The 17,651-nt window shown below is 41.5% G+C and overlaps 2 protein-coding genes across 2 annotated transcripts in view; both read right to left on the reverse strand.

Annotated features, from left to right (window-relative positions):
- Positions 1–1,240: 1,240 nt before the first annotated feature.
- SLC35E3 (solute carrier family 35 member E3) lies at positions 1,241–7,727 on the reverse strand. The gene is made up of 5 exons (XM_075429005.1): positions 7,250–7,727; positions 6,948–7,058; positions 5,199–5,357; positions 4,182–4,264; positions 1,241–3,710 (listed from the first exon to the last, which is right to left on the reverse strand). The coding sequence occupies exons 1-5, from the start codon at positions 7,637–7,639 to the stop codon at positions 3,524–3,526; spliced, it is 930 nt and encodes a 309-aa protein (XP_075285120.1). The 5' UTR covers positions 7,640–7,727; the 3' UTR covers positions 1,241–3,523.
- Positions 7,728–8,507: 780 nt separating this feature from the next.
- NUP107 (nucleoporin 107) overlaps positions 8,508–17,651 on the reverse strand; it is a 31,501-nt gene continuing 22,357 nt past the window's right edge. The window contains exons 18-28 of the mRNA XM_075428613.1: positions 16,653–16,722; positions 16,091–16,209; positions 14,430–14,468; positions 13,938–14,088; positions 12,818–12,924; positions 11,736–11,838; positions 11,397–11,557; positions 11,017–11,142; positions 10,161–10,274; positions 9,702–9,869; positions 8,508–8,837 (exon numbers count right to left, since the gene is read on the reverse strand). Of these exons, the coding sequence (XP_075284728.1) occupies positions 8,730–8,837; positions 9,702–9,869; positions 10,161–10,274; positions 11,017–11,142; positions 11,397–11,557; positions 11,736–11,838; positions 12,818–12,924; positions 13,938–14,088; positions 14,430–14,468; positions 16,091–16,209; positions 16,653–16,722 (1,266 nt within the window). The 3' untranslated portion in view covers positions 8,508–8,729. The remainder of the gene's footprint in view (positions 8,838–9,701; positions 9,870–10,160; positions 10,275–11,016; positions 11,143–11,396; positions 11,558–11,735; positions 11,839–12,817; positions 12,925–13,937; positions 14,089–14,429; positions 14,469–16,090; positions 16,210–16,652; positions 16,723–17,651) is intronic.

A 17,651-nucleotide genomic window follows, 5' to 3' on the forward strand; every position in this document is an offset into this window, starting at 1 on the left:
AAAACCTTGGCTATGTTCTAAAGTGTTTTCAGGGACAAGGCTAGCAAAGGTAACTTATCACCAGCACTCATATTTTAATCAGAATCATCTGGATCTGCTCTAATTTTTAAATGCCACCCTGGTATCTACGCTAGCTTTTCCACTGGAACTACAGTAATGGAAGCTTTATAAAGTAAGGAATGCTAATATAAGCAGCAAAGCACCTGATGGCAGAAAAGGACCAAGGTCCTTCTTACTCCCATGGTTTAGTCGTGTGTAGAATATGATGGAAAAACAAAAGCGGAAAGTGAACACCGGGGTTTGCACAGTACGGCTCCAATTGCAACGGCACATACAGGCTGATGACTACATATTGTTCAAGAAGCCAAGCCTCCGATTTCTCTTTCAAGAAAGCCAAAACTAATTGAAATACATACAATTAGCAAGAAAACATATTAAAGTGATGTAGTAAAAACTAGAATAAGCAAGTTTCCCACCAGGTAAGTATCAGCAATTTTTATACGACTCCACTTTTACCTCAAGGATTAAAAATTTGGCCAGCCAAGCTATCACAGTGCTTGCAGTAAAACCATCCCAACCGAAAGTCTCTCTTACCCCTTCCTTCTCTTTGTTGTTTTACAACCTCCTGAAGAAAGATTCAGTCCCCCTAACATATTACTCGACATACACTTGCCTGTGAAGGAAGGAGTTGGCTGGTGCCAGTTACCCCACTCTTGCATCCTGATGGCTAACTCCGTTTTGCTCCCGCCCTCCTCCCCAGTACCACTGGGAGAGCATCCTGACTGCTCTGCTAAGGGGTGCGGAAGAGGTCTGAGCGCAAGCGAAGCACGCACAGCCTTAGCTCAGGGGAACAGCGAGACCACAGAACCTTGGCACTGGGGACCTTTGTGCAGGGCATACAAGGAAATGGAGACTGTGCAGAGACTGGAGCATCTGCAAGGACTTAACGCTGGGGAAAGCAACGGTGAAGGAAAGCCCACAAGCAGCTTGTCAGTGGGCAAGCGTGCTCATACACACGTGTGGGTCCCCCTGTATTTGCCCAGGGGAGGGGAGGCATGCAGCCTCCCTCATTTGTGTCAAGAGTTCGGCCCCAAAGCATGCAAACCACTTAAAATATTTATATGGGCAGAAATCCAAGTGGCATCATTTTGTCTTACACACACCCAAGCCCCCAAAGCGTACACGATTCAAGCAGAAGATGCAAGAACAACTGTTCTCCCCTGCAATAACCAGATACCAGTCAAGTGCTTAAAAATTTATTCCCACCCTACACATGGTACTCAAAGAAACAATACATACAAAGATCTAGTTATCCCACAATTACACAAGCCTCCTGGATTTAATATTTTGAACCATATGACAAAGTTCAAGATACTTTATTTGTTAGATACAACAGGTAAGTCTCAAAGAAGAGCTCTTGAACATACGAAAAAAACATGTCACCCAAGTGACCTCCACGACTTACACATTCCAGCAACAGACTGTATTTATAACGCACTGTTTCACATCATACCGTTAACTTTCTCTTGCAGATCTGCTCCTCTCCTTACGGAGTCTTCTGTATTTTCAGACATGGTTGTTTTGTTCATTCTACCACTTTATATTTACATCAGCCTCATTCCAAATATTGTTGTAATACACACTTCAAATTGAGTTGTTTTCTAACTGTAAGAGTCTTTGCGGTCTATCTACATTCTAGAAGAACTTGTGCACAGCACAAATTAATGCAAATGGCTTTCTTAGTGTATGTACTGAAAGATATGCATCCAGTAGTCCAGGCTGTATTTTTAAACTAATTATAGATTTATAAAAATGTATACAAAAAATTATCCTCGGACCAGTACAATGTCTAAGACACAGCTGGTAAAGATGTAAAATTATTTACCATATATTCCTAAGTCTGAAATTATATAGAGTATTATGGTGTAAACTTAGGTTACACAGAGAAATAACTTTTTCTTAAATCAAGAACTCTGTAACAGAATAAAAAATTTACAAGCTTGAGAAGATCTGCACTGTTTCTTAAACAAAGTCTTGTTACCTCTATTGTAAAAAAAAGCTTAGAGGAACTAAGCATCATTTCTGTCGGTGGTTGTAAAACTTAGGTACCTGGTTTTGTTCACGTAATTCCCCTCTTTAAATCTGCTAGAGGTAGATTAAGATAAAACAAACCGCAAAATGTAAGGATGAAGATACTGCAGATAAATTCTAACCCTGCAAATCTAGCAAACATATGTTCTCACCAGATTCACTGAAAGCAGTTATTTTTTTAAAATAGAACAGTACTCGACTTCTCCTTCCTTCCACATTGTCAAAATCAGTGCTTGATACTGGCATAAAATATTTTTTAAAGCGTTCCTGAATTAGAGCAGAAGCAGGTCCCACCTCACACTCTTCAGTCGCTTTGACAAGTTTCCAGAGACTGTCTGTTGAGGAACGGCTGCCGACCCAGCCCTGCCCAGACAGCCCCTGGGCCTTCCCTCTGAAACAACAGGGGACAAATCTGCAGATCCCACTGAACGTGACTCAGCTCTCGGGGAAAGGCGCGGGCGCGAGGGAGGTGGGGCTGAAGGCAGGAGTGAGAACTGGGCAGCCTTCACATCCATTACAGATGGTGACCCTTTCGAAGATTTCTCCAAGAATCTTTTTACTATGGGGGTCTGTGTGCATGGGCTGAAAAATATTTGGCTACTACCACAAGATCAGAGATTTTATTAGGCTCACAAGCACTTATGATATCTCATGTAAAGCCTTGGTTTTGGCATAGAGAACATTACAAAGCAGTAACAGAATTTTCTAAAACATGAATTACTTCACTAATGTCCTGATGTACCAAAAGAAAAAATTAAGATTAACTGTTTAGATCCGATTTCCTACTTTTCTACAGCTTGGCCTGTGGCTTCAAGTTTTCCAGTGTCTTCTAGTCTCTCTCCACTTGTAATTTTATCTGCTTTCTTCAGCCAAAACTTATCAATGTGTTGAAGCAAAACATACACAGGAAAGCATACGAGAAATAGGACTGAGCGTGGCAGCCCTTATTCAAACCACTGAACAAAGTATGTTTTTCCTCTTTGTCGTTGACCAGAGAAAAAGGATCATTACATACCATAACACCTGCATAAAAGTGCCTCCAGGTTTCTTCACAACAGTAACACTGGCATGATCACAAAGACAAGCTTCCTTTTCTTTCACTCTGCATTATAACTATAGCCATCATGATCTCATTTGGTATGCAAAAAATATAATTACTTCAGTACAATTTCCACAGCAATTTGCAGTGTGCCTTTTTCTCTTTTAAGTTACTGTTTAAATTTAACAAAAATGATAGGATGGACTGAGATGGCAAAATCCCAGCATTTTACATAATTCAGTTTATTCAGTTTAGTTACAGAATAACGATACTGGAGGTTAAACTAAAACCACAGATCTAAATGACCGAGGCAATTTTGTGCATTCTAGAATCAATGCATATTTAAATACTTGTCTTGCTTCATGATATTATTAATCTCCAGAAACCCTTGCTTTATGGACGCTGAACCAATTTACTTTTACTGCTTTCCTGCTCGCTAAGCTTGAAGTGGGTGTAAGCTAAAATGCCCAACAATGTGCACAGAATCCCAAGGCCTTGATTAACAGACAGGGGATCCTTAAATAAGAGGCACCCTCCCAGGAGGGTGATGCAGAACTTGAAATGTCCAAACATGTTATACCTAGGTATCTGTTAAGGATAACAGCAAACATCGGTATCGTTATTTGTAAACAGAAACACTTGGGAACGTCATTAATTACATCCAGTGCGCACAATGGTATGTCACATTGGCTTCAACTCCTGCAACCTTCCTGCATCTCTGCAGCTATGAGAACTAACCTTCACCTGAAGCCCTTCACCCATCGCATGCTGCAGACTAACTGACATGCCAACACTTCCTCAAAGCAGTCCAAGTCTGGGTAAATACTCCTTGTAGGTATGAAGGTCATGTCAGTAAGTTAACCGCCATTATCTACACCAACCCCGAACAAAGAAACGAAATGCACTAAAACACGAACATGCTTTTCCAGCTTCATCATTTAAGATAACGCAGGCAGGTTACCAAACAATTTTCCCACAGTAAATCAGCCCCAATGAATGCTACCATAATTCATCTGGAAACAGGAGAAACAACTAACGTTACAAAGGATACGTGACAGGTGATGTATTTCCAATGATCCAGTAAATGGACAAGTTTACCATAAAGGCTATTATTCCAGACAGCAGTACCATTATCTGTGGATTAATGGACACAGTCAGTAATCCGACACACTTTTGGCTATTTGTAGATATATTTCAGATCATTTAGTTAGTTTCCTTTACTTTCAAATGCAAAGTATCAGGCAAGAAAAACATAAGGGGAACAAAAACAGAAACAGCTTCAAATCAGTACAGACATGGGTGATGTGTATAAGTAGCTCAGGGTATGATTTCCATAAATATAAACTGATATTAGCACAAGCCTTTTCTCCTTTACTCTCAGTGAACATTTAAGAGTGATTTGGAAAATCTGGCTAGTCATACATGCAGAAGTTGTGTTCTTTACCTTTGATACAAAGTCTTCTTTATGGTCACATAGAAAAACTATTTTGGAAAAACGTCCAATTTAATTATTGCAAATACTGGCTATCCCATGCATCAACCCCAGTGCCACGAGAAATGACCCATCACTGAGTGGCACGATCAGTGGTGGTAAGAATATGCCACTGGCTCTTTTTCGGAAAGCAGGATAAAGAGAGAAATTATAGCCTTCATGGTGAAAATAAACTATCAGTTCTAGGGAATGACTGACGTTGGCATCCTTCCACAGAAGAGCTGAGAGCATCAAAAGTGAGCATGCTTATCTCTTTTCTGAGTGGACAGTAAGAGCTAGGAACTAGGGCACTTACATATTTTAAATTTAATACACTAGGGGAAGCCTCTGGATTTTGTCAGATTTCCCTGTTGTTCAGATGCCCTCTAAACAGAAACAAAAATAAGGAGGTAAATCAATTGACAGACAGGCTCCTCTAGGAGGAAGTGGGGCAGACATAACAAGGGTTTTTTTTTTTCCTCTTGCACATGCCCCTCTCATCTCATCACAATCATGACTGTACAAAAATCTGTTTCACAAAGAAACAGATCTTACTATCAAATTTAACTATTCAAATAGAGTCAATAAAAGTCTTACCACAGCAGAAAGCGTCCAAGGCCCGAATATTCCCCCTTCTCCAAAGACTGGCTCAAAGAAGGGTATGATGAACAACAACATAGCCAAGGACATTGGTGCCTGATAGTACAGCAACTGCATAGAGTTTACCTGCAACTCATGCTGCTTAGCTCCTACCCACTAAAACCAAAAGAGAAAGCTGTTAAACATGAGGAAAAAAAAGCCATAAATTGAAAACTTGAGCAAAAGCAAACTGACTACTAACACAGAGGGAGTCTCATGGGGACAATACTACCTAAACAGATTGTTGAGCATAATATTCTACTTTTGCCTAACTGGATGCCCATGTGTTTGTCTCTTGCGAGCACACAAGCCACTGTGAGGAGAAAATCACATACAGGTGCAGTGAAAAACCCCTAAGTGCCTTATCCTTCCTTTTCCCATAGCCTGGGGGTAAAGTATTCTACTTCAGGAAGAACAAAAAAGTAGCACAGCTGGGAAGAAAACACCAGCTCCCTTTTATTCTCAAGACAAATTCCAGGTCCTGTCTATGATGGAGCTGAGCACCTTTGCCTAAGCAGAGATCTGCTTTTGCTCCTTTCTTCTCATTTTCATCCACACACAAATTAAGAAAACCAGTAAACATTTGGCTTACTTTTGCCGGTTTATTCCAAATTTACTGGATTTCATTTCAATATTGACTATAATTGACTGTAATTTGGATTTTCCATGTAGCATGCTGCAAGAGACAACATTAGTTATCTACAGTTATGAAGATAGACGTTACAAGCAAGAAGATGAATCTTTATACCGTGGGAAAGAACGACATTTACTTCAGTACTTCATAAATCACATTAATTGGTAACACAGATTCCAGCATATAAACTTGCTAAGTTTTTTTAAAAGTTACAGAATAATTTCACTCAGGTACTATCATTTCTTCACTACACACACCATCACCTAAAGCTATTACGCAGCATCTCTCTCTTCTCCTGCCCCAAAAGAGGACAAGCGACCCTTATTCATTATCTTGCACACTACAGGTCAAAAAGCCCAGCTTCTTTTGGAGGCACAGGATGTATTTCACAAACAAATTCACATTTAAATTGATGATAACTATCACATCAACATGACAGTGGATTTTAATTTGGGAGGCTTTTACAAGCATGGCCAGTAACGAGCTGATCATGAGCTCTCAGTGCAATATCACAGTGGAAAGGGCTGAGGCAGTCCTTGGCTGCATCTATTTATTGAACCATAATCGGCCAGAAAGGTTATACCGTGCCTGTATTTGGCGTTAGAGCACCCTTGACAGAAACAGCTCTGACTGCGCGGAGCTGAAAGTGAAGAAGGATGCTGATAAAAATGTAAACGGCTGAAGAACAGACCACGGGATTACCTGAAGGTCTGGAAAAGCGTCCTTTCTAGGGTAAAGCTCAAATACAAGGCGCTTGCTTCAGCAAAGGGAAAATCCCTGCTCTCTAGAATAAAGCACAGTTTTAAAGGGGAAAAGACCGTCACCCCTTGAAAACACGCTGACCACCACGCGAAAGGCGACACCCCGATTTCTTAGCAGCAAGGGCGACCAATTCCTTAAACAATTTACCAAGGGCTGTGGTGGATTATCACAATTTGTTGGTTTTTTTCTGAACAGTAAATGAGGGAGGGGTTCCTGGCAGGCAGCAGGCTGCCGCTCAAAGCTGATCTAACCGAGGGACAGCAGCTCGAAGACCAAACCCCCGCCCCCCGCCCCCCCCCGCCATTACCCACCACTTGGTAGAGGGAGGTCACCAGGACGCCCATGGTGGCGAACGCTATCCCGAGGGCGCTGAACTTCACGTCGTAGTAGGAATTGAGGAAGACGCCCAGCGTGATGGGGATCTGTGGAGGTGGAGAGAGGGGGTTTTAGACCGGGGAGCTGCTCTCGGTGTCGCCTCAGGCCCGGGCGGGAAGGGGGGGGGGGGGGGGGGGGGGGCGCGGGGGGGGGACGCGCCCACCCCCCCCCTTCCCGTCCGGGCCTGAGGCGACGCGCGCGGGCCGCCCCTTCCCGCTCAGCCCCGCCGGCTCCTCACCAGGGTAAGCTTGATACGGAGCGGGAAGGTCTTCCCGTAAGCCAAAGTCTGGATAACCACGATGACCGGCGTGGTCATGGCCTTCGCCAGCTGGTAGGTACCGATGGTGTTGCTCTGCAGGGAGAGGTTGGTGAAGACGACGAAGCCGCAGAAGCTGAGGGCCAAGGGCAGCACCTGGGAGGGCTGCAGGCTCTTCGGGGAGAAGGCGCCGAGCGCCTGGCAGAGGTAGAGGCCGAGCCAGGTGATGGCGAAGTGCACCAGGGTGAGGCTGAGGTTGGGGAAGCCCAGCCGCACGTACAGCCACTTGTTCAGGAAGACGATGCAGATGGAGGCGGCCAGGTTCACCAGCAGCCCCGCCGCCAGCCGACCCTGCGCCGGCAGCCAGCCCATGGCGTCCCGCGGAGGGGAGGGGGGGCCGGGCAGCACCGGCTGAGGGCCGGGCAGCACCGGCTGAGGCAGCCCGCCGGCCGCCACCGCACCGGCCGGGCCGCTGCCGCCGCCCCCGCCGGGACACGTGGGCTGCCGCCTTCCGGTGGGCCCCGGCACCGGGCGGAGCTGCGGCGCCGGGCGGCCCCGCCCGCCCTCGGCAGCCACCGAGGAGCCGTAGCCGGTTCCCCCGCACGGATCCCCGCACGGGCGCGGCCCTGAGGGCGGCCACGCACAGGCGCGGGGCCGCTCCCCGGGCACACCCACGCAGGCACCCCCCGCCTCCCGCCCTAGCCTCTCCCCGCAGCCGGGCCGGGTATCCCTGTCCCCCCCCACGCAAACACATCGGCACCCACCGGCGTGGCACCGGGCCGGTGACGGGGCCGGAGCCCTCGCCCAGCCGCTCTGCGGCTCTGTCCGCTGCGCCCTCCGGTCGAGGGAGAGGCAGCGAAACGCGCCTTTACAGCTGGAACGGTCTGTGCATAAGCTGGAGGCTCTCGAACTTGGGGGCGGCGAGGGATGATCGCCTTTCCTCCGGTTCAGGGTTACGTTTTAAACTCGACAGCGCAGCCCTTCCGAGGGGCTGGGGCTGGCCCGGCCCTTTCTCTCTCCCGGGGATGTTCCTTTCCTCCAGCCCCCCGCCTCTGCTTCCTTCTCCCCCGCTTCCCACAGGCAGCCCCCTGCAGTCTTGCTCTCCGCTCCGCCGTACCCTTGCGCGTTTTTCTCCTGCCGAGTCATGTTTACATACAGCAAAGAGATTGAGGAGATTCACACAATCACAGTATTTATATAATGACATTGCAGATAAGAATGAACAAACATTTTCTATTTGTGAAGCACTTTTATTAGAAAAAAACACCCCATTATGAAAAAAAACTTGTACAACAAATACCCTCTCTGAAGTTGGTCAGGATTTTCCAAGTTGAAATTGAAATCTGAGGGTTAGGTTTTTTGCCCCAAAGATCAGAACAGTTCATCCGAGTCATCGTTTTGTTCTTTTTTTCTAACCAGAATGTCCACGTTCAGAAGTTCTTGCAAGTATCTACATGAAATCCTATGACTGAATTTCATATCCCAAAGGATCAAGATCCTGGTCCAGAAGCATCAGAGAAGATTCCCTCAGCTTCTGTAGAAGCTTTCGGAGTTCTTCTTTTGAAAATACCTAAGAATAAAAAAAAACACATAATGAAGTGACATTTATTTGCAATGACTAGCACTGATATAAAAGTAAACGGCGGTTAGTCAAGTTAGTAACTTTTTTTTTCTTTCTATTTAAGACAGTGTGAACATCAGACATTTCAGAACAGCATTTAGTCAGGGACTGGAAGCTAGCAGCAGTATCCCAAACCTGAAGGTAGTCTCAAGGTAGCTTGCTTTCATAACTACTCCAAAGATTATTGGTAAACAGCCAAGTTTAATTTTCCTATTACTGCTGACAGAGATCTTAAGCCAATCCAAGCGAATGCATCACAGTATTTTTCTTAGCCTTGATGTTTATTTACAGATTTCTAATCCCTGTTTTTTCTGGGGGGAGGGAGTGTTGTGGTTTATGTTTTTTTTGGTTGGTGGTTTGTTTTTTGGTTTTTTTTTTTAGTGATAAAGTTTTTTTGGGTTGTTTTTCAGGCTTTTGGAAGGAGAGAAGGTGAGGTAAACCAAGTGCTCCAAAACAAAACCTGCTTATACAATGTTCCAAAATGTAATAACAATTTAAAAAATCAATTCCAGTTCTACAGTTCAACTTATTAAAATTCAATAGACCCCACCCAAAAATCAGCAACTGCACTACTCAGAAGACCTGCTTGTCAAAACATCAGCATCATCTTCAGCGTTTCCAAGTTAATTCTTTGTTTCCTTAAGTTAGCATACAAGGAAAGCCTTTACTACCGCACTGAATGGGAAGAGATGAAGAAAGTTATGATGTTAAGGAACATATGGCATCTTCCTCTCAAGATAGAAGCTTTCTCCACAGCCAACCCACAGAACGTTTAATTGGAAGCTCAGCTGTCTGAAGCTCTCGCTCACTCACTGTATAAAGCTTGTGTCGCTCAGACGCGACCGTGTCAGCCAGCCGCAGGCACTCCTGATACTGTCCAGTACTATGTAACACCGTGTGCAGTAAAAAGCACATCATTGGCAGGCACAGCTTTCGCAGCAAAATCATCTGGTGTGTTCGTTCAGGGTCATCCTCGGCATCCTTAGCATAGCGAAATAATAGATCAGTATTATGAACATCTACCTTTAAAAGGCAACTCGGCATAACCACTTAATTAGTAGCATCAGAGGCAAAACAACAGACTAACCAGCCTAGACTGGACTGCCAGATCCCATCTGTACAGTAACTGAAGCAATCTGTAACTGGTCACAGCAAGGCCAGAGCGAATTGTAACAGAGTAAACAGAAGCACATCATACTAAAGATGACAAAGGTACAACGGGGTACAATCTGCGCTTTGTGGTCCACGCCACGACACAAAAATTCATTTTACCTCTCTGACATCAACCATCCATCCTCCATCCACAAACAGCAACACATTGTACATTTTCTCTTTCACATCAGCTGTAAGAGCATCCAAGAGGCCTTTCCAAATACTATAGTCCATCTGGCAAAGAAACAAAAAATAAACTGCAGCAGAACAGGATAATTTCCAAGGCTATTTTAACACAGACACTTCACCTAGCATGCAACAGCCAGCACAGTTCTAATTAAAATCAGAATCTTCAGCCAACTGCCAAAGCCTAAAAGCCTGCTGCTAACAGCTATTTCCATCCTTGCTTAATTCCCTGTCCAGAGAGTCAGGCAGGTTCTTCAGAAGTTGTCGAAGCCACTAGAGGAAGATAATTTTAAACAACTTACTCTGCCATGCTTATATAACAAACACTCGTATAAACTGAGTACGGTGTATTCAGACTGGCTAGACATGTGAAAAGAACCTTCGGCAAAACCAACAGAACTGCTGCGTCTTTTAGAGAAGAAAACGTGACAAATGCGAGAACACAAGACAGCCGTCACCCTCCATTGCCAGGGCTAATAGCAAAATCAAGTACTCAGATTTTTTTAATAACACTGACAATCAACACATTATAATGAATATTTACTATTTCATTATACAACACTATACGTAAAGGTGAGTCATAAGAGAAAAGCATGAGAATTTATTGGGCAGTGGCATTACTATTCTCTCTCATACTCCCTCTTTTCAACACAAAAATAGAATAATTTATAATAGAGTTCCCAAGTAATATGAATTAGCAGTCTTCTACTCTGTTTCATTAAACTAAGACTTGCCTCCTAAGAAAGAACATAAATGTTCGTAGTAAATAACAACCTGAACCCTTACCTACCTCATACTTCTTTTCTTTATGTTCGTGGGCCACTTTTTCAGTGAAAGTTGCTTGTGGTAACAAAGAAGGCTCCTGTGGAGCCGAGTTCATGTGTTTAAACCACTCATTGAAGGTTTCGTGGGCTTCCTGCATTGCATTGGAAACAGTGTTTTGACATTTTTGACTCATTTATATAATTACAAGAATATCATGAAATGCACAAAAGCCAAAAGTTACTTCTAAGTGTAAAAAGAACCTCACTATTTTGTAAACTCTCAGCTATAGTGCATCCAGCAATCAGAAATTAAATCAAATGGACAAAGCTTAAAAGTTTCACCACCAAGACAAAGCCGCCATTATTTCCAAGTAATAACTTCGAATACAGCATTTGTGAAACTCACCAAATACGCCCGAATACATAAATGTTCCCTTATAGCATTGTCATCTTCAGCTGGAAGTGGAGTATCCATTCCATGTTCTTCCCATTGGTTATATATTTCTGCTATGGAGTCTTGGGGAATCTTCACAAACACATCTTTCGCAGCTTCATGTTTCTTGGATGCTAGGAGAACATGAACTGAGTATCAACAGCTTTGCCATTTCCATACTTTGTTTTTACAAACTGACAAGCCCGTGCTTTTTAATAGACTAGATTCAAAGTTACAGCAAATGGAGTGCCAAGAGCCAATGAGAACAAACCCAACATTTAAAAAGTCTACAATATTTGTAAAGTTTAGTACCCAGGAACTTCCTCATGATTGCATTGCTTTGCTTAAGTGCTTCTGCCCTCTGTGCAGGATCAAACACGAGCCAGTCAATTACATCTATTTTCAGCCGATCCGCCTGTAAAAACCAACATATAGATTCACTAACATTTCAAGCATACAGCTGATGTTAGACACATTAAATCTGGTCAATGAAACACACGAGTTTCTAGAGATCTTTGGATAGCATTATGATGTACCAACAAGGATCGCTTTACTCACAACTTTAGTATCAAAAGCTTAGAAAACAATCTCTGCAATCCGGAATCATTCAAAAATCCACTTCTAAATATTTCCAAGACATTCAGACCAATGGATGAGCATCAGCTCTCAAAAATGTCTATGGATTACAATGCATCTTCCTCAAACTTTAATATGAATATACTGTACAAACATGGTTTATGGAGCATCTTCAGGGGTGCCAGCAGCCTGCAACCACAGTTTCCCAACTCTTGTGTTAGATAAACTACCTATTTGGCTTAGAAAGTTTAAAATGCACTGAAGAGCAAAAAAATTGCCTTAAGTTTGTGGACTATCAGTTGCTTTCTAAACAGTACTTTGCATGCAAGCTCCTAACCTCACTGTCACTAAAGTACTGACCTGGATCCAACTAACACTGAACAGTGATGACAAGGAAACTGTCAGTAAAGGCAATGTCTGCCGTATTCAGCATATGACACTTGAACATGCAGCAAGGTATATCTGAGATCCAAAGTTTTAATCCTCATAATTCTTAGAAGCTACAATAATATCCTAGTCTCAGCTACAATCTATTTTGTTGCAGTCATTTCATGGGCTTTATCTTCACTTCTTGTTTGTATGAGGACACGCTGCTGAGCCACATATACCACAGCACAGAAGATCAAGGAGATGTAGAAACAGAAGTTAGGAATTCATGCAATTCAACTCCTCACTTGATCACATGGGAAGTGCATTGCCCTCACAGGCTTTTTCAAGGCAATTTCCACCACCGTTGAAAGAGAAATATGGATCATACATGGTAAAAGACTCCACAGTTGATTGCAAACTGGAGTATCTGCCTTACAAAGTATACTCACCTCCGTTGTGCCTGTATCTAACATATGGTCATGGTGACTGAATTCACCAGCATCCTTCTTGCGGATGTTTTCAACGACGGTTTTTGTTATGGTTGCAACATCCAGACCTAGGTTAAGAGAGAACCATGTAACAGTGCTCAAGAATTCAAACTTGCCACAAAATGAATTTCAGACTCCAGTTGTTGATCTTATTCCTTACCATCAGTGATTCTTACCAGTCTGTTCACATTCCCATTGTCAGACTAAATTACAAGCTTTTGAGAGACATAATTTATTGTAGGTGTTTTAGAAGAACGGTATTTGAGATAACAGAGAACATCAAACATGGAAAAAAGAATAAGAAAACTAGTAAGTTTTTCAGTCTGTGCTGGGCACCAGCATACAGATATATTTGCTAAGACCACTGATTCCTACAATTCTGATGGCACGACTATGATTTGACAGGAACGTACCAGGAAAAGCTCAGAATAGTTCTTTTGCAGATGCTGAAGCAGGATGTTTTATTTTCAAAATTTTAGCCAAGTTTTCAAAACAAAGTGACTAAAAAAAATTATTCTGCAGTAGATCTACTTCTTTGTGAATTCTGAGTGGTACAGAGGCATTGCTGAACAATGGACAGTGTGCTGCTTCACTGCAGTCCCTTTTAGTTTGATGTATAGGCCTGGAAGGAAGCTTGCAATTAATGCAAGCAACTCAACACAGCTCAGAAAGAGCACTATAAATAGGACACAAAACTTAACATACTCATAACCTTCCTAAATCCACAAACAGGTATGTATTTTTATAATTAGTTTTCTGAAATACCACCATCATGTGACGCTTCAGAACATATATTTGAGACAGGCAGCTGGCATTTACTTCCTGCTGTGTTTGGACATAATCCAGAAGCAAAAGTGATATTTAGTTTAACTCAGAAAAAGAACTGCAATTCCAGGTTAGTTAAAAACCACAATATACCTACTTGAAGAAGTGATCAGCAAATTAATTTTATTTAGTGAAAAATGAAGAGACACAGGAAGTAAACAATATCATCTTCATAGCTATGTCTTGCATTAAAAACTACTGAAAGACAAAATAACCCAGGACACACAATGATAATTCAAATATCAGCATCTCTCACCTGCATCTTTTGCTAATTCAAGGCAGTGGTGGCGTTGATCACTTTCAGTAACATCTTCAAGAAATAAAGCGTACTGAGCAACAGCTAGCTCTGGGGGCAAGTGGCTGACATAAAACGCTATTAAATCTGTGTGTTTCTCAGATATCATCCGCTGCAGATTAAGAAGCAAATATTTAGAAAAACATACTATACTCCTCTGTGTAAACACATGTTTTATGTAAAAACATAAATGTGTAACAAATTTCTCATTATTTTGTTCTGATATAGGAAGACTCCACTTCTCAGCTTCTAAACAAGGATCAATAAAACTGCCTCTTAATTAAGCACTGCTGACAGAAACTCTGCATATTAGGCAAACTTCCATGTACCTCTTGAGAAGAGAGCATTAACTGTGTCATAGCTTTCTCCATCCTGTAACCTTAAGTCTCATTTTCTTCCTCCTTTACGTCTAAATTACATCAGAGAAAGCAAACGACATTTTTGAAAGCTTACCTGAATGTAGGTCTTTAGGACTTCGACAGAAACTTCCTCCTTATTGCAAACAAATACAAATTTGATTTTAAGTTATGTAGTGCGGCCAAAAAAAAAAAAAAGAAGATACTTTACAGGCTACCACTATTACCAGACACAAGGTTATTTGATTATCCCTGCTTCAGTAACCTATACATGCAAACAGGCTCAGCTGGAAGAATTGTTTCTCTCAAAGAGTGATTAAAAAAATGTCTTCTGATTCAAAGATTTAGTGTTCCAAGGATTTTCTTTTTCAGCAACTGGATAATATAGTTCTTTGTTTAACTGGAAAGTTACTTTTAGAATTGTTTTTCAAATCTTTCAATTTTACCATTTTTTTTAATTAATAAATACAATATCAGGCAAACAGATGACTATGGTAGCGTGCTACATGCACTGTTCTGTTACAGAAAATTCTAATGTTCCTATGTACAGGGTATAGATATCACCTGGCTCACCTGTAACAGCCTATACTAAACAACCAAAGTATAGTCTGAGCACCTGAGACTGCTTTAGCTAAGACTGAAGTATTTGTTACTGTGAAGAACTATCATTTTATTCTTATGTGTGAATGAAATTAGAGATCTTCATCTAAGCACATACCTAAATGAAATGTACTCAAACATCACATAAGGAACATCATAAAAGCTTGCACAACTGCCTCTTCCTCCTGAGGTCTGCTGAGGGTTGATTAATATTCCAGCAAACTCAACTACTCCAAAATTGTAGAGGCAGTAATCAAGAGTTACTCACAATCCCACAATGGAATTTCTGTAGGAAATTGCACCTTTTTTGCCCCCTCTGTTAAACACATGCTAATGACTAGTTCTACCATGGCTTAGCTTAAAGACCTACTCTATCAAATTTTGAGTCTGGCTAAAAAAGGTGTATGTATGCACACACAAGTTCCTCTTGCTAAATGTTAACTGATCTCAAAATAGATTTCAAGAAGGGAATGAAGCAATGATTAGAGGCATGAAAAACCACAGGAACTCAGAGCTGTATTTAAATTGTCTAATGAAAACGCGCATTTGTCTTTAGCTTACATTCAGAAACTTCACACATACGCGCTTCTGAATTTTAAAATAGAAAACGAGAGCTTCTAATCACTTGCGATTGCCTCAGAAAGGAGTAATTGCAACTATGTGACCCAACTGCATATTTAGCATAAATAAGCTACATAGTTAGTAGGTATTTAGTATATATTTGGGGGAAAATATGAAAGTTTCAGCTAGTACCAATTACCTCAAGCAAAAACATTTATGAGTTTACAGCAATAGGTACAATTCTGAGGACTGTGTATGTGATCAGGCTATACTGAAAGCATCTTCACTGCCACAAAAAATCCTAACATTGAAGTTTGAGTCAGGTCCTTTTCCATAAAGGGCTTATGACTAGAAACCATCATCTTTAAAATAAAAAATTTTCAAGCTGAACTGGAGGGGAGGAAGGTGCTATTATCTAATTTTGACTGTTGTATTTAGGCTCCAAGATCAACAAATACACTTTTTAAGCAGGCAGCTCCTCATCAGCCTGGAAGTGCTTTACCATAATTGTATGTAGTTTATCTATTTACACACAATAATTTCTACTTCAAAGACTAGCTATTGCCATGACAACAAATCAAACACAAGTGAACTTACCTTAGTCTGCAGACCCAAAGTGCGGAAAAAGAGAATAAGATGTGTCATGAAACGAAGGAGGTGTCCTGGGAGCACACTTCTGTCTTTGGAAAGCCATCTGCTGAATTCTTCCATCAAACCTATAGCCACCAAGGAAATGACAGTATTAGCGACACCACAGGGAAAAAACACCTAAGAAATATTTCAAAATTATGCATTTATTCAACAAACGAAGTTTAGTCTCAAAAGCCCAACAACACAGAACAGCAGCAGTTTTGGAAAGATTTAGCTGTTTGGCTTAAATATCTGCTGTATGTATCTTGTAATTTCTCAGAAAAAGTTATAGCAATAGTCTCACATATATTCTGACACATTTACATGATTTCATGACTTCTTTGAAAACTACCTTGTATGTCAAACTGCAGAAAGTGGCTACTGTTCTTGATTAAAGCAGCAGCTCGGCTTTTAGGCGGAGTTTGCCTACTGTGCACTTCTAAAATCCATTCACATACAAGTTTCTGGAAAGGTCACTAGATATAATGTAGTCAATTGACATTTAAAAATCACTTAGAGAAAAGCTCACCATCCACATCTCCCAGTATAATGAATTTTTGAATCACATGATAGTGCTCCTGATTCTCCTCTATAACCCTCTGGGGAAACAAAAAGAAAGTTCAAACTTTGAATAAAATCTTATAGCACAATGTATAAAGAAAGCAAACTTATAAATAAAGCACAGGTTCCTTAGGGAAAAAAGCTTTCCTGTTTCAAAGGGTATTCTGCATCAAGAGCACGAGAAAAGGCACTTGCTGTCTCAATGTCAAGTTACAAGAATATTGACAAACTGAAAGAAAGAACCAGAATATAGATCTGTGCAGTTGATACTTTCATGGAAGAGATCCAAGAACTAAGGGCTTTTGCTCTGAAGAGGAGAATAAATAACAATGTTACAGAGAACAGATTCTACAAAGTCACAAAGAAGCAACAATGTGTATAAATCCTTAAAGAAAAGGCATGTGAAACTTAAACTTGAGGAGGAAGAGAGCGTGGGGTTTTTTTGGGGGGTAGAGGAATTAATGCATGAAATACAATTCAAGTGCACCTGTAAAGTTGCTATATGGTGAGGATTGTACTAGAAGGGCAAAGGCAGCTGGGTGTATCTGTGGCTGACGGCATCAAACTAAACTGCCTTTCAACACGACATTGTCTTAGCAATATGATAAACGCTATATATCTATTACATCAAATAAAAGTAAGTGTAGTTTGAATTTAATCTTCAACATTTAATCTTAATAAAGAAAATCAACATATAAGTTATATATTCCATCTTAAACAAAGTAAGTACCCCGAGTGTTTAAAGCAAAAGCAACACAGTCTGTTTGAGCAAACACGCTTTTAAATTTTGAAAGTCCTGTTTTGAAATATGCACACAAAACCCCTATAAAGAAAACTTAAACCTCTTGTAAATAAAATGGCATATAATCAATCTTTGCACATTTTCTCAAAGTGCTGAATAGGTGATTTGCTCTGTCTGCTTTGTAACTCTGACAAGACTTGACAGTCAGCTATTTCTTTAGCACAC

Source organism: Opisthocomus hoazin, chromosome 8 (assembly GCF_030867145.1).
Source record: "Opisthocomus hoazin isolate bOpiHoa1 chromosome 8, bOpiHoa1.hap1, whole genome shotgun sequence".
Classification (NCBI taxonomy): domain Eukaryota; kingdom Metazoa; phylum Chordata; class Aves; order Opisthocomiformes; family Opisthocomidae; genus Opisthocomus; species Opisthocomus hoazin.

Bases quoted from the DNA above. Each gene is read 5' to 3' on its own strand.
- SLC35E3 (XM_075429005.1), bottom strand. From the start codon at position 7,639: ATGGGCTGGCTGCCGGCGCAGGGTCGGCTGGCGGCGGGGCTGCTGGTG. The intron at 7,059-7,249 runs GTGAGGAGCCGG...CCACCTCCACAG, and splicing joins TCCGTATCAAGCTTACCCTG to ATCCCCATCACGCTGGGCGT. The intron at 3,711-4,181 runs GTATCCTTTGTA...ACAGATACCTAG, and splicing joins GGAAATACATCACCTGTCAC to GTATAACATGTTTGGACATT.